The following is a 24967-nucleotide window of genomic DNA, read 5'->3' on the forward strand; positions in this document are numbered from 1 at the left end:
GTAAATTTTCATTTACTAGGAATAATTATTTAAATTAAATTCATAAAAAAGTAAAATTTGTGTTATTTTTTTATATTTCCTGAAAATATTATTTAATAAAACGATAGAATTTGTTATATTTATAATTCTAATGATATTGAATGCTGGAAAAAAAAATTATTAACTGTCCCTACCTGAGCTTTTCTCCTGCCTCTTCAGACCCAAGGAAACAGCACCGATGCAGAAGAGCTTCACTGGGATGTCCAGCTAAATTGCAAAGCGCTTCATGAAACTGGTGTTCAAGAAATCGACTGAAATAATACCTTGGGAGAAAAAAAATGTGCTCTGAGAAATTAGAAAGAGAGAGAGAGAGAGAGAAAGAAAGAGAGAACACAAGCCAGTAGTGTATACACACTAATTACACTAGTGTCCAAAAGCTAAGGACGAACTACATTTTTGCCTGTAGGTGAAAAAAAGTTTCACGACTTCAGCCAAATGGGAATTTCGAGCAGCAATGCGTCTCCCTATTGCGGCCCAAACGAGTACTTATGGGGTTAAGATCTGGGGAGAGTGGTAGCCACTCGATTCGATTACTATCATCGGTCTCCAGAACTATCTCCACAGCTCGTGTACGATGTGGTGGCATTGTCATCCATTAGAATGAATTCTTCGCCTACAGCACCACGGAATAATCTTACGTCACATTGAAGAACTCCGTTGCAATATCATTTACCAGTCATAGCCACTTTTCCCAGAACTTCCCCCATACTATGACCTCAGCACTGCCGTAACTTTCAAGAATATTCTCGTGATGGTAAGCAGTACCACTTCGGTCTTCTTATAGACGATTTCCAGAACTACTGTAAATCGTCAATAACAGACCTATATCTAAAGTCCGCAATGAGGTATACAAAGGATGTATGCCATGATTTGTAGAGAGCTCTTCAAGGTAACCGTTAATCGTGAACAGGTTGTATTGCTCGAAATCGTCATTTATACAAATTGTCAGCCAGAAGCCGAATTCTGAATTTGCGGTTGTAATTTTCAGAAATAGTGTTTGTCCTTAAGGTTTGGACACAGTGTACATATAATATCCCAATTAGATATAGTTTTGCATAGCTTTTTATTTTTTGATTCAAGCATTGAATTCATTTCTCGTGCTGTTGTATAGTTTTAAAAGAAGAAATAGAAGATGAAAACGATGGAGATTGGATTGTACGCCTACCGGCAAATGAATTAGGAACTTTATTTAATACAGTGGTTTCCGTGTAGGCATACGGTTGCCGATCCTCTTCAATTCCCTGCGCATAGATCGGTGATATATGAATAGGGAACAGCATTCGTTAAATGCATCGGTGCACACAGAAAGTTCTGCACACACAGGAAGTTCTGTTTGTCCGCACAAGATTTCTCAGACGATGGCGATCTCATTCTTGACAGACTGCCTTAGGACCACAGTCACGCCTCTTAGACAAGCAATGCGGAAAAATTGTTTTTCCCATTGTGATCAACCTGTTGACGATTACTGACCAGCACCATTCTTAAATAGTACCACGTATTGACGCACCTGGCCAAGTGTTTTGTATATACGCTGCGTAAGGGATGTTGTCGTATACATATGCACGAAGGTTCTAATTTTTAGAACTTTTATGTGGATTCTAATTATAATTCTAATTTTATAATTTTTAGTTAGAGAATTAGAATTCTAATTCAGGGCCGGTTTGTCTTAGAAGAGCACACAGAAACTGTGCTGTTCTTACAATCAAATGAAAACAAAATCTCAAATTGATGGATAGAAGAATTAATGGTTAAAATAAAGGAAGTTCAAGCAGTTTTATTGATCATTACTTTAAACAGAGTGACATATAAAGAGGAGTACGGTCCATCCACCAACTATAATCAGCTCCAGCGTTCAATTTGGTTTCGGTAATCCTTTTGAAAGCATCGTCAGGTCGGTTTTCCAATAAAAGCCTCTTAAATCTTTCGCTTTATTCGATGTCTTCTTTCACTTTTACTGAAATGTAAGTTCGAACTCTCTGCATGGTAAAGCACTGGAATTCTGCGAAATCGAAGTTGATCAACTGATGTGAAAACAAGCTTCTAAATATGGCCGACGAATCGCATAAATGTACATTCGGGTCATCGCCAGGAAATCTGGTCTTCAAACACAAACTCTTGTTTCTGTGAATACATTTACTCTTGAAAGAAATGCAGTCTTTTATGGTGTTATGAAGAACCTTGAACAACTCTTAAAAGTGCATCATACGTCATCGTGTATATGCATTTTAATTATCTGAGAATATGTTAAATACATCCAAGTCGCTCTGCAAGTATATCCATCTCATTAACAACGTAAACCGACTGAAAGAAAATAGTTCTCATTTGACTAAGCGACTTTGAATTATTCGTAAACTCTGTTTTGATTTACATTTACGTAGTATTAAATATCTGATGTTCAAAATCAAAGAGAGAAAGAAGAAATTCTGGTTTGTTTTTCTTAACCTTTCCTTTTAGTTCATGGTATCGTACGCCCTTATCACCAAAAACTAAAATCGCTGTAATACTTACCTAATGTAGGGTATTGTTAGTGCTACGTGATACTTGGACACTGGATCAAATCGCTTTAGATCTCTTTGACTTGCAGGTCGAACTCCTTGAAAAATTTCTCTGAAAAAAAAAAAAAGTGCTAGTCATGGTAACCACTTTTCTTAAACAAAACGAACAGATGAGATTGAATGAGAAGCTCTCTCTCTCTCTCTCTCTTTCTCTCTCTCTCTCTCTCTCTCTCTCTCTCTCTCTCATCTCATCTCAGTTTCAAATTTCTTTCTCTCTTTCAATTTTTCCTTATTAAACCATAACTTCTCTTACCTCAGTTGCCACCAGCGAAGTGTGAGGTCCTCTTCTTTGAGCTTCCCAGCAAAGACGTCGTATCTCCACAGATCTACCACCAAAGCCCAAGGAAGCAAAGTAATTTTCGACAGGGCCTGTTTCATTAAAAGGTTGATCTCTTGTTCTGAAAAGAATAAAACGAAGAAAAGTGTCTAGAAGTCATTTAAGGCAACTCAACCGCACCATCTACTGATAAAAAGTCGAACCATTTTACTCACCTTTTGTGAAGCGATCTTCTTGAATGATACCAAGCTTGTGAAGACACGAGGGACTGAAAGTACTGTAGACAAAAGTTTCTCCCACTCCTTCATGGAATGCAGAGTTTGCTCCTGCTCTGAATATCATTGGCTGGTGACGGTATGCCATAAAGTATTGTATATGACCCATCTCATGGATAATCTTTCGAAGGTCTTTCTCGGACACAACAGCACAAGTACGTATGCTACAAATGAATAAATTGGAATCATAAAAACATAAAATTTCATAATAAGTTATCAAAAACAAGAAAGAAGACAAAAATGAAAGGGATAGAAAGAAAAACGAGCGATTCTTAAATGTGTTTCTCTTCCTGTTAGTTTTCGTGAAAGAACCTAGATGGCACCACCTTATTGACTTTTGGAAAGGAAAAAGGCAGTGAGAAATGAGACGCACAAAGGGCCTATCTATCCGCTACACTTTATTGTATATATACATAACACGATTTCATTAATAACTTAAATTAGTATTAACTTGTTTTCATTTTATAATTTGCCATTTCTCGATTATGACATTAAGTTCATTAATAATATAAATAAATATAAATAGAAATAAATAAAAATTAACACAATTTTATTTCAATACTTAATATTCTCATATATAATAAATAAAATGGTTTGTTAAGTGATAAACAAATTATGGCTTATATTTAATTATTTGAATATTTTTCTTAATAAAGTATTTATATGTATTTTAAATAGTTTTGGTTTATTACTTCCAGTAACTTTTTCTTCTTTATTAATATTTATAACATTTGAAAACTGATGCAAATGAATATTGTTTTGCATGAAACATCTGCATACGTCACCTACCGGAAATCATGACCAGTAGCAAAGTCATAGGCACCTCCATGACAGTCTACCATTACATTGCCAGCAGGTTTTGTAAACATCGATGTTGTCCAGAACTGAGGGACCATTTTATAGAGACCGAGGGAAGCGTACAGACTTTCACTCAACTCAACCATTGTCCTCACAGAGAAATTTTTCTTCACTAAATAATCTGTTAAATTTGGAGAACCAACTTCCGGATATGGAATCACAAGATCCTCCAAGTATTCCCAGTTTTCTGCCCAAAGACTTCCTATAAAAATTTAAATCAGATTAAGACAATCCCATCGCACCAGTTAATCAATGCCAAATGTATAATCTTTACAATGACTTATGTAAGTTTTTAATATTTAGGGTGTTTAGATTCCTACCTAGCAGATAGACCGGTACTGATTCATTTTCCGAAATATATTTTGGTCCATACAACAGGAACAATTTATGTCGTACAAAGGCATGAAGATGTTCATAGAAGTCCTTCACCTCACTCCACAAGGCCATAGCATCAGCTACTGGATCTTCCATTTCGAGTTCCGACCTCCAGGCGGCTCCAATATCGATATATCCTGCAATTAACACCAATAATGATTTCATGGAGTATGTTAAAAACAGCGGCTACAAAATCATAAAGATCTGCGAATAATTATATTTACCGTTCTCTTTAGCTGCTGAGTCGAGTAGACCTACCAGTTCAAGAAATAACGGCTTCAAACGTTCCCCCACATTCGAACTCCAACTGCTCCAGATGGATCGAGACAATTCTGGAATCCTTAAAGTTCCGATAATCCGATCGACGTCATCTTCACCGTTTAAAGTCACATTCAAGTCATCTACTTTTATCACCATCGAACTGTACACAGACATCATCAATGTTCGAAGATTTGAAGCTTCTCTATAAAGACAGCAAAAGATGGAGAACAATAATATAATTAAAATATTAATTAGAAATCTTTTTCTTTCATAAGGCGACTTACTTGGCTATTGTACTGTTGCTGAAGGAAACTCCGCTGGAGATTATGTCGACGACCCTTTTAATTTGGGGTGGTAGGTAAGATTTCTCAATATTTCTAGCCCAAACTTTCCACTGGTGCATCCACTCACTAAAACCAACGTGGAATTCATCCTTGACTTCCGCATTGAACGCAGTGAGATTCGTTGAATGATTCCAGTCGACAGACTGTTGAATCCACTCCATTATATTATACTGAAGATCAAACATATCCAAGGTCTTGAGAAGGAAAGATGAATCTGGAAATAAGAACTTCGTTTTGTAAATCTACACTACATGTATGTTGAGGATAAACCTTAAGAGAAATCCCTAAACAGTGCACACAAATGATTCTTTGAGCGCGCGCGCGTGCACACACACATGCACGCATACACACACGACATTTCCCAATGATATATGAAATTTGTTAGTAATATATAGATAAATGCTTTTTTCTACCCACAATATCCTCTTCTCTGTTTTAATTCTAAGAATTCTTTACTAAAAGAAAAATCAAAATACAGAAATATTATCATATATGTAACACGGTATTACTATATATATTAGTTCATCTCTTATATATATCACTTTTTTTTATTAGGGATGAACACTTCTGTGAACCCAGCAGTTTACAAGAGAACGTATTTTATTGGATATTTGGAGCAAGACCTGGTTTAAATCATTTTTATTTTTTTATTACTTATTTTATACATAATAATCTCAAAATCATTTGAACGTATAAAAATATTTTCACAATTGTAATCCTTGTCATAAATCAACTCTTAATGAAAGTTGATCATGTGTGTGTGTGCGTGTGCGTGTAATTTTTAACCTCCTTCAGATTGACTCATTTTAATGCTAAAATTATTTTGATCAAGGAAATGAATACATCAACATGAACTTCCTCCCCACATACTCTCCCTTATGGATGGTTCAAGCACTGTGTTGATTTGGGTCCAATCACAAAACGTTCTCATCAACACCGACACATACATTTTATTGACTTCGCAACTATGCGTACCTTTCTGGAAGCGTTCCTTGGATAAAAATCGGGCATCAAATGCCTCCGTTGAAGTTAATCAGAATGATTATTTTCATGATTATGGATTAGGCGTTCCAGACTTCATAATGTTCCAGGATATAAATAGGAACCTTAATAAAAATCCTCGAATCGAATACCGTTCAGGACGCAAGGAACATTTGAAAGGAATTTTCATTTAAAGGTGTCGTGTACAGAGGCAGCATGGTTCCATCGTAGAAGCGCACCCTCCCGAAAAATACACTCCAGCAGAATTGTTGAGGATGTATGTTTCGCTGTGAAAACCAGCCTTGCGGTCTTAGATACCTGGGTATAGTTCTAAAACAATTATTCCATCGTACAATTGCAATTCTTGAAATCTAGAAAGTAAGATATTATAAAATGAACAAACACGGCTTACCAAGTGACATATCCCAAACTACTGTCTGCTAAAAGACTTTCAGTTTCCGATATTTTTATGAATTTTAGGTCAATAATTTTGTTCCAGTTATTGGGCTGTATTAATGTCCTTTGTTTGGAAGGACATTAATACGAGCAATCGGAGATCGCATGTGATTTATAGATAATTTCATATATGACCTTTCTCTCCATGACGCACAGTCTTCTATTGGGCAATTTGTTCAGCCATCTTTCTTCAAATGGACTGGAAGTTATCAGAACATCCTTCCATGCTACTTTCACATCTTCGGTGCTCTAAAAGGAAGACCTCAAAGAAGCCATTTTGAGTTATCAGGTGGAGGCATGCATGGCGTAACCATAACATTATCGAATCTGATCAGCAACGACTTCGCTATCTGGTGATTTAGTGGGCAGTTTTTTTGTTATTGTTCAGGATTACACTTGAGAAGCTATGCCAATAAAAATGAGTTTTATCATGTTTCATAACTGCATGGGATTTCTAGCATATTTGTCTGTTTTCTGGAGGAAAATCCTCAACAAAAGATTGGTTAATTCAACTTCAGCCTGTATAAACGTTTCTGCACATCAATATGTATGTCTTAATGCTAATAGTGAGAATATGAATTGATTTAATGCAGCTCCTATCTGGGGGTTAACTGTTACTGGATCCTACTCATGAAACTTGAGCCGTGAGGTTTTTTACAGTAACACTTACCTGAATGAAATGAAGTTGATCTTCCCATTATGAGTAAAAGGACCACAACTGGGTTCTGCAACACATCATAACGCTTCTAAGAAAAAAATAAAATAAAATATATTTACTTTTAATCTGGAAAACGTTTTATCATTTACGTTGACATCGTAGTTTCATTACTATGTATTCTTATCGAGATATTCTTTTATCTTCTTTTTATTATTTGTTTTAGTGGGTGGAAGGGTAATCAGAAAAGTAAATAACATACAAAAATTCTCTACAAATCAAGTGGATATTAAATTCAGAATTATTTCAAAGCCGAATGCAGAAACTATAAAAGCTTCGTACGAAATTTGACCAAAGAGCTTACAGGAATACACTCGCCGGTATTTATTAGTTGCTTAGCGCGGACATTATAGGAGACATGATCGCTTGCCCAAGGGTCCATATATTCTGTTTCTATTGGTCCATTCTGATAAGGTTTCACTGGCCTGACAACTGTTTCGAACTGGTTGATTCTCCTCAGAGACCTCGAAAACAAAAGGTATAAAAAATAAACAAGGAAACGATTGGAAAACACATAGAGACATTACAAGTAAACAGAGAGACTAATCTAAATATATATAAAAAAAACATAACATAGTAAACTTCTCCCTGGTAATCTTAGTCGTTTCTGTGCTACTTCTGACCAATTTAATCAACTTCAAATGTGTTGGTTCTTCCACAGTCCCTTTTCATTCGATTACATTTTATTTAATTATTTTGTTCCTAATTGTCCAAAGGTTTGTTGAAAAATGATATCGAAAACGCAGAACGCTACTGTCTATAAGGGTGAAGTATAATGATTTTAATCCCTGCTATCTGATAAGGTTATTGTGCAGGAAAAAATTTATGAGCGACGTGCTCAGCCCGAGTTGGGCAAGTTATAGATCTTGAAAGGGAACTAGGATATCCTTAGGTCGTCTATATTTGTATAATTCCGATTCATCATAATTTGCTGCTTGTCGGACTAATTCATTTGGATGTGAGGACGATTTTGAGAAGTACTTTACTGCGAAAGATTGCAGGAAAGAGTAGATATAAGGGACATTTGTGTCTCGATGAAGTTGAACATTTCTGATGTACCATGGTGCATTTGAGATCATGAGGAAGCATTTGTTTTCCAGTTTAAGGATATTTGAGCTTGAAGTATGGCCCCAGGTGGAGGACGCATAATTGATAATGGGATGAATCATCAACTGATAGAGGAGCAATTTGAGTTTAATATCTAGTTTGCTGTTCCTATTGATAAGAGGGTAAAGCCGTGCTATGACTTTTGATGCCTTTGCACATAAGGATTTTGTATGCGGGCTGAAGGTTAATTTTCTATCTAGCAGTACGCCGAGATATTTGGCTTCTGTTTTCCAGGAAATTTTGATGTTAAATAGAAAGATGCTTTCTTTGCGAGATATTGAATTTTTTGTGAACAGCAGAGCACTGCTTTTTTTTGAGGATTTACTTTCAGTCTCCAATTGGAGAACCAGTGTTCCAGTTTCAGAAGGTTATCTTGTAGTTTCTTTGTAACAAGATGCGGTTTAAGAGATCTGGTCAGTATTGCTGTATCGTCAGCATAGAGGGCAATGATAGATGACATCGGATTATGCCGGATGTCTGCCATGTAAATCGAGAAAAGTATCGGCGGCGCCAGGGGGGATTCTTGAGGCACTCCAGCCAAGATCTACCGCTGGGTAGAAACTGCACCTAGATTAACTTGCATGCGTCTTCCAGAAAGAAAGGACTTAATGAGGTGGATCAGATCCAGTGGAATGCCGGTTAAAATCAACTTTTATAGGAGTCCAAAGTGCCATAATTTATCGAAGGCCTTTTCTAAGTCAAGAAAGACTGCTCTGGTGTATTGATGCCAGTTGAAGCTGGTGGTAATGTATTCAACTGGTCTATGGATCTGTTGAGTAGTGCTGTGGAGTTTGCGGAAACCTAACTGCTCTATAGGACGGATATTTAGTTTGTTTACTGAAACTTGAATTTTGGAGAGGATGGCTTTTTCAGCGATTTTGCCCAAATTGGAAATCAGACTGATGGGGCGATAACTTTGTGGCAGTTGTGGGTCCTTACCAGGCTTATAAATCGGGACCACATCTGTCAACTTCCAAGCATAGGGAAAGTATTTAAATCTAAGCATGGCATTTATTATTGTTGTAAGATGTACGATGGTCTTTCGGAGTTGCAGTTTAATAGCTTTATTAGGAATGCCGTCAGGTCCAGGAGCTTTTTAATTTTTTAAATTTTGTATGATGTCGTAGATTTCGGCTGGAAAAGTAGGTGTGAGTTGGCTGGTACAGGTATCACACTGTTTTAGTACGTATCTGACGTGGCGGTGGATTTTATAAATATGATTGAAGTTCAGGTTATCATATGAAGGGCTGCACTGCTTTCCTAAGTTTTTAATTATAGTTTCGGCTTTTTCAGCATCTGAGTGAACTATGCCTAAATCCGATTTGAGAGGAGGAAGAGTTTTGTTTTTATTTTGGATATTTCTCAACAGTTTCCAAACTGTTTGATTGCCGAGTGAAATGGTAGCTAATTTATCTTCCCATAGTTTGTTTCTGTGGGCCTTCAGTGTATCTCTCACTGTACTATTCAACCCGTTAATTAACTTTTTATCTTGGGGAGCCCTGGGATTAAACTATTTCTTTCTTGCCTTATTTGTTTCCCTGATTAAGTTCATAATCTCTTCTGGAAGTCTTTTTGAGTTGATAGATGATAAGGCTGCATTGATTTCTTGAGTAACTTTATTGACTGCAGCATCGATTTGTTCCTCAGAGTTAATATGAGGAACAGGACAAAAGTAGTTGGGAGCACATTGGATAATTTTCCCCAAGGTATGAATGTGTGAGGCTGGAGGAACAGTCCCTTCTGATTGTCTAAGTGGAGCAGAATACGGTTGTGGTCAGAGGTTAATTCTTCAAGTGAGTCCAAGTTTTGAGGAGAGCGCCAGTTTTTTGGAAATGGTACCAACGTATGGAATAGGTTATAGTGGCGAAGAGAATCTTGTTGATGAGTCTTCTAGGGTAGCCATTTAAGAATAGATCGTTGGATATTGTAGTCAATTCTTCTTGTAGATCATTTTGGTCCGTAATAAACTGTATAGCTCTTTTCTTTAGCATATGAATAATAATAACTATTCCATACGTTGGTACCTTTTCCAGAAAACTGGCTATTCTCTTAAAACCACACAATCTTAGAGTGACCTTCAAGCCAATTGAAACTATTCAGAAATTTCTAAGATCACCGAAAGACTTCCATCCTTTCTACAAGTATGCTGGAGTTCACAACATCCCTTGTTCCTGTGGTCTTAGTTACATTGGTCAGACGTCTAGAAGCTTCGAAATGAGACAAAAGGAACACATCGGTTATGTAAGAAATAACAGACAAGATATATCTGGCCTTTGTTCCCACTTCTCTACAACCAACCACATTATTGAATGGAATAAAACTTATATGCCTTATATAGAAGAAAACTACCGTTCCAGAATCTTCAAAGCAGCTACAGTCGCCCGTTTTACAAAAAACCTCAACAGGAACCAAGGTTTAATCCTACCTGATATATGGAAGACCTTAACTACGCTACCGGCAAGGACGTATATATACGTCCACATTTCCATGGATGCGAAGTGCATATTAAAATTGTAATACCATTGATATTACATTGAAATTTATGATGGATACGAAGCTTATGAGGGTGCGTATTTGATCTTTAATGGCCAGTAAGGTGGTTAATCAGATCACTAAACACACACATGAAATGAACTTCAGTGCAAACTACAAAATGTTTCTTATAGTCCTTATAAGGACTGGCTTAAAGGGGCGAAGCAAGAATGCTTTTCATCTTCCCCGTTATCTGTACAGGACAGTATAAGGATAAGGTGTTATTGAGCTATTAAAGCTCTGATCATGGCAAGAGGGTAACAGCAATAGCCGAACCTCAGAACTTCATTGGCTACAGCATTGCCATCCATTACCCTCCAAGGGTATATTATTAATTATTAATCACCGCATCTCACTGTCGACCCAAAGTGTTTCTTACAGTTCTTATAAGAACTGGGCGATGGACTGAGTCCTTGACTCTTTATCCCGTCATCTGAATGAAGTAAATCTGTGTGGATGGAATGTTATTGAGCTGAAAAGCTCTAGTCATGGCTGGGTAACGGCAATAGCCGAGCCTCAGTTAAAACTTCATTGGCTACAGCATTGCCATTTGTTACCCTGGAAGTCCTAAAAAGGACTTTTTTTTCCGCCCCCAAAGTGTTTCTCAACGTCAATCATACTATAATTTTCTTGATTCAATTAAAATTAAGGTGTATAAGTAGAAATTCAGTTAAAATTGTTAAATTAAAGTAAATTAAAATCAATTTAGCAAAATCTTCATAAAATATAAGTACAATTTTATAGTATAAAAATATTGGATCTGTGCAAAATATATTGCAACTAATGGATGGTCGTTGATATCACTAGTAAAGAGCATATCAGTTAAACCGCATTGAAGGACTGAACATAAAATAGGTGCATTTGCAAAAGACAACAAAATAGGAGCTGCAAACATCTGTACATCCAGAACAGTCGGTTATTATGGCACCTTCTTCAAGAAATGTATAGAGTTCAGCCTATCACATGGTACCTTGAATTGGAATCAAAGAAATAAGCTATGCAATGTTTGAAATACCCAAATAAATCTTTGCCAGCTAACATTTTTGAGCTATTAAAGAGTCGCATGTAAATACTAAATGAAACACTGACTTATAACAGTATTTATATTTATATATTTATTCGTAATTTCATAAACATTAAATATTAATTTAAATTATCTCAATAAATAATTGGTGTGGAAAAATTTTGACTATTTGAACTTTTTAAGTTAAGTTTTAGAAGCTAAAACTTTTATTTTTAAGACATTTTATAGCTCTTTTTAATATTTTATAAATAATATCTATGTTTCATTTCCATTTTTATACTATAATATATTATCTCTTTAAAATTCTATATTATATAATTATCAGCTATGATATAATTAGAATTCAATATTATATGTAATCGGCTTAGAATATATCTTATTATTAGACTAGAATATAATTAAACTTTAATTCTTTTATTTTATTATTAGAATATTATATTAGATTACAAGATACGGAGCAAATCATTGCTTTCTGGATTTTATTATAAGAATATCGAATTATGCCTTGATTACATGTTACAGGCTAATTATCTAAATCTTTGGCTTTTCTGTCAGCTCAAATGGGAACTTATGAAATATTGATTGGGTTCGAGGATACATAGTGGTTGGTCGACGAGTTTTGTGCGTAAAGTTGGTGACTTTTTTCTGTTTTTATTGCGTTTTCCCTTAGAAAATTAGTGTTTTGTAGTATACTAGTATAGATTTTAGTATTTCATAGTATATTTAGTATTTTATCATATATTTTTATTAAGACATTTTAATATTTAGTATACGTTTAAAATGGCGCCAAAAAAGGGCAGGAACGATAATGATAAAAAAAAAAAAAAAAAAAACACCGCAGGCGAGAACAAGAATGTTAGCCCTGCCAACGAGGTTATTGTGCACATGGAGGAGGTTAACGAAAATGAATTAACCGACAAAATAGCGAAGTTGAAGCAGATCATCAGAGAGACAACGCGGGAATTGCAAAAAGTTGAGAGACGTTCAAATGAGCACAGGCAGAAAGAGAAAAATGAACAGGAAAATAAGAAACAACAAAGCAAGGAAACAGGTAAGTCAGAAAATAACGAAAACCTGGTAAGTGACGTTGTTAGTAAAAATAAAGAAATTATTTAGTATGATGACTATAATAAAATATGCTATAGATGAGCGAGTTATAACATCGAGTTTTCCTGGAGCGAAAATTAAAAATATAACTCAAGTAATTCAAAAACAGAAAAGAAAAGTAAATGAAATGGTAGTTGTAGTAGGTACGAACGATTTAACTGGTGATAAGTTCAGTATGAGAGAGACCATGAAAGGGTTGTTGGAAGAGGCGAGAGCGAAAAGTGCGAAAGTGAACATCGTTAGTATTTTACCTCACTATGACAAACATGAAAAGAAGGGGTACGATGGCAAAAGAATCGATGCGTAGGCTATGTAGAAGGAATGGATACGAGTGTTTGGATGTGTGGAATTATTTTGAGGGAAGATTGGAATTGTATAAGAGGGATGGCCTACACCTGAATTTTTTTGGTATCAGGAGTCTGGTAAAACCAATAACTGGTATGAGACCTAACACAGACAATCAGAGAAACTAAATCATAAAGGGAGGAATGGTGTGAATGTGAGTGCAAGAGCGACAATATATAACAGTGTTAATGACGGGAATGGGTTTTGTCATGGGAATGCTGACGAGGCCAGAACGATATCGGATTTGTGTTCGTCCGGTTCGGACCAATCATATGTGTGCAAAGATGCTTACACATGTAGACATTAGAGAAGAATAGAGATCTCCAAGTTGTCCAACTGTGTCAGGCAGACCGCAAACAAGAGTATACTACAGAACATTCAAGTAGATTATTATGTCTGTACACGAATGCTAGGAGTATCAGAAATAAAGGGGTAGAGTTTCTTGCCTTAGTCAATGTGTTGCGACCTCAGTTTGCGGGAATTAGTGAGACCTGGCTATCAGAATCAGACCTACTAACTGGTATCGAGTGTCATGGGTACAGTATTTTTAAGAAGGATAGAGTGGATAGGAGAGGAGGGGGCTTGCTGCTAATCATATTGGATGACTTAAATCCAGTTAGAGTTGAGACCTATGAATGTAGTAATACTACTAATAATATTTCATGTGGCAGTGGGTTTGAAGCCATCTGGTGTGAGGTGGAGTCTAACAAGACAAATTACATAGTGGATTGTTGTTACAGACCTGGTGGATCGGTTGCTAGTGATGAAGAAATGGATCACTAAATAGAAAAAGTGAGCGGGAAAAGAGTAATCATAATGGGAGACTTTAATTATCCAAATATTGATTGGGTAGCAGCAGAATCTCATGAGAAGAAGGAAAATGCATTTATTGAGCTGTTGCGGGACAATTTCCTCAAGCAGCGTGTGACAGGAGTAACTCAAGGGAAAAGAGTGTTAGATTTGATTATAGTGTCAGGGACTGTCACCAACCGGATGTAACTATTCTACATCCGGTTGGTGACAGTCATCATGCGATACTCAAATGCGAAGTGACTAAAGTTTATGAACGTTCCATTCAGAAAAGGTTACATGCTGAACTACAAAGCAAGAAATTATAACCAACTGAGGAGTATACTGAGTTCAGTGGAATGGGATCGGTTGCTGGATGGAAAGAATATCGACAGTGTATGGGAAGTATTTAAATAATACTTAAATGATGCGATATCAGAATGTGTCCCGAGAGTTCTAAGAATAAGTAGAGTAGGAATCAAATGGATGTGTAATCTGATTAAGCAAGACATTCATAAGAAAAGGACGATGTGGAAGGAGTACCGTTTGTATAAGGATGACGTCCGTTATGAACATTATAAGCAGCAGGCTAGAATAGACACAACTGTTGTATGAGAAGCAAAGTCTGATTATGAAAAGAAACTGGCTCTGCGTGCTCAAGACAACCCACAAGAATTCTATCGATATGCTGCAAGTAAAAGAAAGAATGAATATGAAAGAATAACTCTTGTAAATTCAGATGGCGTTAGGGTTACAGATGCATACGAGGTTGATTAGTTAATGAGTGTCCATTTCGTTAAAAGCTATAAATAAATAAATTCGGTGTGATGATACTGCGTTCCCCCTTTTTACGGGAGATTACGATACCATCTATTCCCTCCAAATTTTATCCGGGCTACGGAACCGGCATAGGCTGACGAATCAAACCTATGGCTGGGTCAGTATTCCTGACTGTAATCCGTGTGTCCTCAGACTGGATTGCCTGCTTGCGGGATGAAAAACCCCAGATAAACTGGCGAACAAAACCCTGCTGTCCACGCCCAAGACCGGCTAAGTTGGCTATGGCTGAATAAGATCCTTACGCTCCTCACGTCGTTGACGGGAATCGAACCTAGGACACTCCTTCCCCAGGCATATGGTTGCGAAGCGCAAAGCCACTAGGCTAACCGCGCGAACGTTAAAAGCTATCAACCTGGTGAACGCTACATTGAGCTCAATGTTACCTCTTCACTAGATGAAGAAACGCAGGTGTGTGAGGCTCAGGTATTAAAGCTGTTGCACAAACTCAATAAGAATTCAGCAATAGGGATGACTGACGGAATATCAGCACGTGTGCTAAAAGAGTGTTCAACTGAATCGATCATTCCTTTGACCAGGATGTTTAATATGAGTCTCAGTACAGGGAAGATTCCGCAGGAATGTATGGTAATTCCATTGCATAAGGGTGGTGCAAAGCCCGATGTATCAAACTGTCGACCAATTAGTACCTCTGGAGTGGTGGTGAAGATTTTGGAAAAATTGGTTAGAGCCCGCATTCAGAAATCGGTTGACAGTGAATCCCTACTTTGCAATGAACAACATGGGTTTACTAAGGGAAGGTCATGTTTTTGCAACTTTCTCACATTCTTTAACAATGTTATCATTGAACTAGACAAGGGGAATGGATACACCATGATATTTTTGGATTTTGCTAAGGCTTTTGACAGAATGCAGTATGGTAGACTGCTGCATAAATTTGAGAAAATGGGTTTGGGTTATACTCATTAGCATGGATAAGAGGATGGCTGACTTGCAGATATCAAAAAGTGGTATACGGGGATCTGCGTCTGCAAGATTTAAGGTAACAAGTGGTAAGTTGTTTGCCACGAGGATCAGTGCTTGGTCTACTGTTATCCAATCTGTACATTAATGATATTGGGAAGGATTTGACAAGCGACATACAGCTATTTGCCGATGATGCAAAGATAGGTAGGGTAATCAAGAATGCTGCTGATATGCAGTACTTGCGGAATGATTTGAATAGGCTGGAATTGTGGGCATGGGAAAATGGATGTCAGTAAATGTAAAGTCATTCACTTCGGCATGATTAGATATCCAATGTCGTATTATATTGGTGGGATTAGGCTAGAACTAACTGATGAGGCTACAGATATTGGAGTGTTAATAGACAGAAAGTTGAAGTTTAGGGACCATCTGGCAAATATTGCAAATACAACTCCAAAGATAATTGCAATGCTGAAACGAACGTTCAGCATTGCAATTATCTTTGGAGCGCGCAGGTCTGGTTTCCGTTGTGATTCTGATATATTGGAGAGAGTACAAAGGAGAGTGTTAAAATGATATCAGGATTGTGGAATACTGATTATGAAGACAGATTGAGAATGTGTAGACTGCAGACAGGCGAAAGAGTGGGCGATATGATTGAGACTTACAAACTGCTGAAAGGGTCATACAGAATTTCAATTTATGGAGGGTGGGGAAAGGACGAGAGGGCATCCTTGGAAGCTGAGAATGAAGGGTGTAAGGGCTAGATTTTTCTCTCAGAGGGTGGTGCGTGATTGGAATGAATTGCCATTGGATGTTGTAAGTGCAAGAAGTGTGAATGAAATCAAGAATAAGTATGATAGCTGGTGTATGTAGTATGTGGCCTCCCTCGATGAGTCTCTGACTCCCTGGAGGTCTCTCTTAATAACAATATATCCGGTCGATGACTATAATTATCTGATGAAGCTGATTTGTTAGTTGAAGCAGATTTCAAAATCGAGACATAAGTAGAATACAGTACTTTAACTTTAGAATAACAATAAATAAATACGGGTGTCACGTCGCCTACTGTACCTTTTTTTTTTTTTTTTTGTAGATTTTTCTGTTAGTTTCATAGCCATTTTCAATACAGTAGGAAGAGATAAATATAACAACAAACAACAATTGAATTGTTTGTTTTATTAGAATTTATCATAATTAGAAGTCATGGCATAACATAAACATAAAATTAAAATAATTGATTAATTACAATTTTTATGAAACACGTGAGAGAGGAGTATTATAATATATTATACTAGGGGGATCCGTCCCCCCCGGCGCCCAACCACCTGAGTTCCGGACTGGTAGGCCTGTTCTCCTTGAATTCTGATGACTCGAAATGGGGCCCGCCCCCTGGCGCCCAATCCCCAGAGTTCCGGACTGGTAGGCCGGTTATCCTTGAATTCTGATGACTCGAATTTTGAAGACTCGACACTCAGGGTAGCCCTGAGTTTCAAAACGTTTCAAATAACTTGACAAAAAACGTGACACAAAAACGTTACAAAAAAAGCTTATCATTTTATATTACAGAATAGATAAGTATAACTACCCGAATTTGAGAACGTCTAAGGCAATAGCTTTTGTTGAGGTGAGGATTGTGAATGTGTGCTTCGCGCAGCTTTCTTTATACGGCCTTTCAGGAGAAATTAACTTTTGTGTAGAACCTATTAGTATTAGAACTTATTAGTATTATTCCAATGAATTCTATGCTTAGTAGACAAGAGGTGACTAGATCAGACTTATAAAACTCTCAGGACAAATCGGCCCTTCAGAACACACGCAACTTAAGACAAAAAATATTAGGTATGGTGGTGGTGGGCGGTTGATGGAGATGATTCGTAGTAGAGGTTCGGTGTAGTGGTTGAGAGTTGTAGGTGTCCTCCCGAGATGAATCTTCTGACTCCTTGCAGGTATCAGGAATGATAATAATAATAATAATTTTTCTCTCTGCATTTACAGGAAATTCTGCGTCTTTCATTAAAACGTCAGTAGATTCTAAGAATAAAATTTCATGATTATCCTTACACACAGATCTTTTCATTTGTCTTGATCATTCTTCGCAAACAATTCTTCCCTCTGGTGATACGACGAATTACTATTTAATGATATTCCTCCTAATATTGTAAAAATATTCGATTTAGCAATTAATCCAGGATACTTGAATTGTCAAAAAAAAAAAAAAAAAAGACGAACTCCCATTCCTCATTCTTGAAAAAAAAAAAATTGGGTAAACCTAAGAATAAAATTTACACTGGAAGTCGAAGATAACAACTGTCTTCCTTTTCTGGACGTTTGCATTCTGAGTCAGCCTAATGGCAGTCTGCAATTCCCAAGTCAAACTGGCAAATACCTTAATGCTGCTTCCCATCATCACTCCTGTCAGATATACGGTGTGGTTAATTCTTTGATTGACAAAGTTCAACTGATTCTCTTTTAAATAATGAAATGCCTGTTATCAGAGCCCCCTTCATCTCCAATGGTTATAAGCCAGAAACTATCGATAAAATAATTAACAATTATGGCCTTCATCTTTATCCTCATCGAGAAGAAATTTCTGGCTTTTCTGTTCCATATGTTAACGGAATATCAGAGAAAATTGTCAGATTGATCTAAAAGGTTCAATTCGAAAACAATATCTTCTTCGTCTTTCCCAAATACAAATATCCTCCTTTCTCTCTCTCTCTCTCTCTCTCTCTCTCTCTCTCTCTCTCTCTCTCTCTCTCTCTCTCTCTCTCTCTTATCTTGTCGTTAACAGAATACCCTGTGCTTGAAGCCTGTGTTATTATGGACAGATTGATCGTTCCTCTCAGATTTGTCTTGATGGATATCAAGAATATATTTCACTTAAAGAGCCCAATAAATCTGGTTTAGCCTACTTTCTCAATTTTGGGAAGTTATTCTAATTAATAATCCCGACTCATGTGTATCATTAAAATTGTAATTAATCAATTATTGCAATTTTATTTTAATGTTTGAACTCGAATCATGTAGAAGGAGTTATCCTCTAGCATTTTATAGTGCATATAATTCTTAACACGAAGAATTGCATCTAAAAGGTGGAAACATTTCTTGGAGAAGATCAGTTTGGTTTCAGGAACGGTAAGGGAACAAGAGATGCGATTGGACTGTTAAGAATAGTAAGGGAAAGAAGTGTGGAAGTGAATAAAGATGTTAATATCTGTTATATAGATTTTGAAAACGCTTTTGACTTTGTAAAATGGGATAATATGGTGGAAGTAATGGAAAAGATTGGTATAGATTGGAAAGACAGAAGGCTAATTATTTCACTATATATGGAACAAACTGCCATGGTGAGAGACATATATGGTACAACAGAACCAGGTATCATTGGACGAGGAGTAAGACAAGGCTGTTCTCTGGCACCAATTTTATTTACCATGTATTCCGAAGCAATATTAAAAGAAGCACTGGAGAATTCGAAAGAAGGAATAAAGATTGGAGGTAGACAAATATTTGCAATAAAGATACGCAGATGACAAGGCGTTACTGTCACATACTGAAACAGGACTACAACATCTGTTGAACAGAATACTGGAATCCTGTATCAATTATGGAATGAACGTTAACATAAGAAACACAAAGGTAATGAAAATAGCAACGAAAGAGGCAAATATGGATATCAGAATAAATGGGGGAAAATTGAATCAAGTAAAGACATTTAAATATCTAGTAAGTGTGATTAGCAGTGATGGAAGATATAAAAATGACATAGAAGCAAGAATAGCAGTGGGAAGAGATGCCTTAGTAGAAAATGCAATTTATTCAGAAGTAAAATGGACAGAAACCTAAAGAAGAGACTAATAAGATGTTATGTGTGGAGTGTGCAGCTGAAATTTGGACATTAAAGAAAGAAGAATTTGGAAAGCTTTGAGATGTGGATTTGGAGAAGGATGGAAAAATTCAAATGGACAGATAAAATAACAAATGAAGAGGTCTTAAAAAGAGTAGAAGAAGAAAGAAGTCTGTTAAGGAGGATAAAAAGAAGAAAAGGAAACTAGATCGGACATATTCTGAGAGGGAATGGAATCATCAGAGATGCCATCGAAGGAAAAATAGACGAAAAAAGACCCAGAGGAAGAGTAAAGAAAACAATACTAGGTGACATGCTCAATGGAGATGGGTACAGAACCTTGAAAGAGAAGTCTCAGAACAGAAGAGAGTGGAAGGAAAGTTTTTGCTCCTAAGAGAAGAACCTGCTCAATTGAAGAATACTCAAGAAGAAGAAGAGATGATGTTACGCGCTTTCCATTTAATTGTTGTTCCATTTAATGTTCATCTCTTCCTATATCGAAAGTGGCTATGAAACGTAGACGAAAATTCTACAAACATAAATAATAAATTGGCGTAAGTGGCAACTGCATTTATTTATTTTTATTCTAACAGTTGAAGTAGATGCTGCTAAAATTAACTATAGCAAGTAAAAGTATTTTTTCATTAAACTAAAGCAATCAATTATTATTGTTTTCTTATTTATTATCATATTTGTGCTTTAAGATCTCTCTCTCACTCACAACTTCTGGAATTTATTGCATCATATCGCTTCCTTCATTTACTTCGCGGTATCTTGGCATTATGCTACTCTGAAAAGACATCAGCCTAAGGATCAAACTTTTGCCTTTCGTTAGTGCTGTATTTTAGGTGAAAGTATTGAAGCTGGATGTACTCGGTGCATACAGTGCGACGAACATTAAAGCCTGCTATGTGAGAACGAGCTTCTCCATCATATCAATGACAAAGTAGAAAATTTTCACAAGCCGATGTTTTGCCGTTACATATCTGAAAAAACGAATGAAAGTAGGGATTCTTCGGAGATCACATCATTTGAGAAGCGTGGTACTAAAGATCGACTTATCGTTATACTATCGATGTCCTAAGTTATTGAGAGCAAAGAATTAAGATTGAGTTTTGACCGAAATTACTAAAAAAAAAGATCTAAAGGAAGTTAATGAAAGTTTGAACTCCCATACGTTTACTTCCAAAACGATTATTTTGATTCAGATACAATACAAATTAAGGTGTATATATATAATTATGTTTCTCTTGTTAATTTTTAAACAAACTTCATACAGACTTCTCATTACGTATAGAATTAAATGTCTTCGACATTATAATATAACTATATTTTAATCACAATAGAGAAAACGAAAAAGTTTCAGTTTACGATGAATGCATTCATTTAATCTTAACTAAAAATATTTTCAGTTGGAGAAAAATAGATTATTCATTTTTCTAATAATAAACGCATTCTCTTAGGATCATCACAACTAGCATCTCAGGAGTCCATATATTCTGAATGACTTCTGAGGAAGGATTCAATAACTTGCGAAATAGTGTCTATGAATTTTGCCCCTTTCTTTCATTCATATTCAAACTCTTTCATCGCGCAATTGCCTATGCCTTTTCTTGCTCAACGAGCTTTAAAGTTTATACATACGAGTATTTCAATTATATCAATAAAATAAAGAAAGAGAATGTAAAACACAAACCTTGTAAGTAAATCTGTACTTACCATATTCTTATAAGAGTTGACTATCTCTGGAAAGCTGGATCTAATCTGGAAGAAGCTTGCGTTTCATAGCATGTCGGTCTACAAAGTACGCATCACACGGACTAGAGAGATGCAATCACTCTTCCAACGTGTGTGTGTGTGCGTGAGGGTGAAATCTGTTTCCCAGTTGCTCTCAGACCTCACGTGCTCCAAAGTGAGTTGAAAGGTATCTGATATCGCCGTAATCAGTTTAATAGCGGCATTGGTTAGGGAAATATTGACTTTGAACGTGGGGAGATTTACTTACTCTGACCGTGTTGGTTTCTGGTTACCAATAGGCAATTTAGTCCTTGTGTGCGTGTGTGTGTGTGTGTGTGTGTGTGTGTGTGTGTGTGTGTGTGTGTGTGTGTGTGTGTGTGTGTGTGTGTGTGTGTGTGTGTGTGTGTGTGTGTGTGTGTGTGTGTGTGTGTGTGTGTGTGTGTGTGTGTGGCTTCATTAATGCGAAAAGTGAGATGCAGTAGGAAGATAAAAAATTTAAGATGACAGGAGCAAAGTAACGGTATATACACACTTCAGCTAATAGGTTTTTGGTGATAGATTGTTGCTAGGAGACATTGTTTTGGCGATAGTAGATACCACGAAGTGAAAAATCCAACGTTTCTTTATCCTTTAAAGATAATTGTTTGCTGGCCAGAATTATGCAGGATTCTATGTATGTATGTATAGAATTGGAAGTCGTTTTTCTTAATATTTGAACCCACATGAATTTATTGGCATAATTCTTCTTTCTTTAAATCTTCCAACAAAATCCAAACAGTATTTAAACATAGCGGCTAAATACTAGACGTTTGATGTTCAGCCGAAAGCTAACCAAATCTCCCAATCGAAGTTTTCAGAAAGGTCATTTTTAACCCCAAGTTAAACTTATGATGGAAAAAATAACCGAGTAGATGAACTGTAATCCGTATTAATACTGTACTTAATTTGTCAAGATTTAGGAGGAAACCAAGACAGGAGAACAAATGTTTGCACTGCAAAAAAGAGATAGGACGTCAGTGATTTTAGCACGGAATTGCAATTGAAACCGCAATAGTCATTTTAGTTTACAGAATAAAAATTAAAAAAAAAACTAAGTAAGTTAATTATAACAGCAGCGCTTTAACTTCCTTACACATCATATTATATTTCTTAGTTTGTTCTTCTTATTAAGTATCTTCTCCAAATTGAATGTTAGCAATCATGGTGCGCCAGAGTGTCCGATCCTTGCCAATCTTTTGATCTCATAATAACTCTTGTTACCAATCCATTTCTTTACATCATCAACCCAAGAAGTTCTTGGTCTACCAGGAGATCCCTCTAATTTTCCCTGCTTTTCAGAGACATTTTCCCTGTTGATCTTCTTAATATGTGTCCTGCCATCTTGCGCTTTCTCTTTATCACGTCTTCCATGCTCTTTAGGTTCCCATTAACTTCAATACCTCTTCATTCGTTTTTTTTTTCTCGTTCCAAGAAATATTGAGCGCTCGCCTACACCACCACATCTCAAAGGTCTCCAGTTTCTTGATTATGGTTTAGTATATGTTCACATCTCTCATCCTAAATTCAAGATGGACCATACAGAGGATTTTATTATTCTTATTTTAGTGTGTTTATTTATTTCAGAGGTCATTAGTAATTTGCCTTTGCTATTTTTGATTTTATTTCCATAACTGTTCTTTCATCTTCGGTGATCATTTACTCCTAAATAATTATAAGCCTTTACATCTCTGTTTTTTATTTTGTCACTTCTTAAATATTAAACTGGAACTTTATATTGCTTTATTACTTGACTACCGATTTTGTAATATATACAAGAATTGTCTACAAGTTTCACCAGCAGTTCTGTCTGGCTACTTCAGGACATGTGTAATGGTACATGCAACTAACGTTTGCTATTAAAAAAAGAAGAATGGAGTAACACACTCAAATAGATTAAAACGACGCGTACCATCATAAGCATGGAACGTGGTGTATCAGTCATTGTTTATTGAGCGCGTTGTATAGTTTTTAACGAAATGAAATTCTAGTAAGCTGAGCGAACTTATTAGGCTTTTCCAGATGTCTTTCAGAATCATTCCTTGATTTCTGTTCAGATTTTCTCCAGAGCAGAGTACCACGGCAGCTTCCTTAAAGTTTCTACATCGAAAATCCTCCTCTATATAGGGCATGGAGCTTTTATCCCAATCGATGGTGTGGTTAGTGATCGAGAAGTGATGGGCTAATCATGAAATATCTGTTCTGTTGTTGTTCACGTCCCCTATAGGTTCTTTTTTTCGAATTTCCAGGATTGTCGATGTTTGCCCTATGTAATCCGCAGGAACATGGAATGCTGTTCACACCTGCGCATTGGAAGAAGGCATTAATATCCTTCGGCGATATTAAAATCTGGCGTATTGTCTTGAGAGGTTGGAGTGCAACTCTGACGTTGAAGGACTTAAGGAGTTTTGCAATTTTTGTTGACACTGAGTCTGCATTAGGGATAATGATGGACAATGTATATTGCGTGACAGAAGGTTGCTGTTTTGGAGGGTTTCTATGAAGAATCTTTTCGATTATATTTGTTGGGTAACCGTTGTTTACTAGGGTCTGAGATATGCGAATGAGTTCATCAAGGAGATCTTTTTCTTCTGAGATAATGTTGGTCGCTCTATTCTTAAGCATATGAATTATGCTGAGTTTCTGTGCAGTATGGTGAGTCGATTGGCAGTGCAGGTAACGTCTAGTGTGTGTTGGTTTTCGATAGATTGTGAGCTGGATTTGTCCATCATCTAGTTTCTTGACTAGTGTATCTAGAAAAGGCAATTGGCTCTTCTTTTCAAGCTCTAACGTGAACTGTATATTTTGGTGGAAGGAATTTATTTTTGTAAGAAATTCAAATAAAGTTGTTTCTGTGCCTCTCCAAATTATGAAAATATCATCTACATATCTCTCGGGGCGACCCTGTAACCCCTAGAGAGCGCGTCCTCTGGTTGGCGGATAGGGGAGCCCACCATGTGTGTGTGTGTGTATGGTGGGGTGGTCTGAATATACTGAATAAGGACTCGTGGACCAACAGGGCCATGGGGGGGGCAATCATCTTGATTGTAAGGGAAGTGGCACTCCCGTGGACCCCTACTGGATCTATCCTCTCCTTCTTCTACTTTGAGGAAGAGGACCCACTTACTTTAATCTTTCCTATAAGGCCTTATCAGCCAACTCTTCTTATTTTATGACCTTATGCTATTAGAGTATTCAAGGGCCATGGGATCTTTTCATTTCTGGCCTTACAACTATGCCGTCTCTATAAACCTTACTGCAATTCTTCTATTATTCTACTCTTTCTCCCTTCAATGTATCATATTCCTCCTATGGGTTTAAATTCGGAAGAAGGCTAGTTCAGAAGCCTTAAGGTAGCAGCCCTACCACTGAACTATTCCAGCGTCAGGCTAGTCCCCTGACATGGAGAACATAATTCTACTTGTAAGCTGACAGAAAAAGATAATCGGACTGAATCTATGGAAAACGACCCTGGAATGGCAAAGGTAAAACAACACTGGAAACGACAAAATATAATACACATAGCAAACTGGAATGTAA

At 36.7% G+C, this 24967-nt stretch overlaps 1 protein-coding gene across 1 annotated transcript in view; it reads right to left on the minus strand.

Annotated features, from left to right (window-relative positions):
* LOC150093837 (angiotensin-converting enzyme-like) overlaps nucleotides 1-24967 on the minus strand; it is a 96486-nt gene that overhangs the window by 4976 nt on the left and 66543 nt on the right. Inside the window, exons 2-10 of the mRNA XM_090412533.1 lie at nucleotides 7092-7167; nucleotides 4925-5198; nucleotides 4604-4842; nucleotides 4325-4516; nucleotides 3936-4206; nucleotides 3087-3310; nucleotides 2848-2992; nucleotides 2548-2646; nucleotides 174-302 (exon numbers count right to left, since the gene is read on the minus strand). Of these exons, the coding sequence (XP_090268659.1) occupies nucleotides 174-302; nucleotides 2548-2646; nucleotides 2848-2992; nucleotides 3087-3310; nucleotides 3936-4206; nucleotides 4325-4516; nucleotides 4604-4842; nucleotides 4925-5198; nucleotides 7092-7167 (1649 nt within the window). The remainder of the gene's footprint in view (nucleotides 1-173; nucleotides 303-2547; nucleotides 2647-2847; nucleotides 2993-3086; nucleotides 3311-3935; nucleotides 4207-4324; nucleotides 4517-4603; nucleotides 4843-4924; nucleotides 5199-7091; nucleotides 7168-24967) is intronic.

Source organism: Typopeltis vanoorti, chromosome 23 (genome assembly GCF_054136105.1).
Source record: "Typopeltis vanoorti isolate ZY-2024b chromosome 23, IOZ_Tvanoo_1.0, whole genome shotgun sequence".
In the NCBI taxonomy this organism is placed as follows: Eukaryota; Metazoa; Arthropoda; class Arachnida; order Uropygi; family Thelyphonidae; genus Typopeltis; species Typopeltis vanoorti.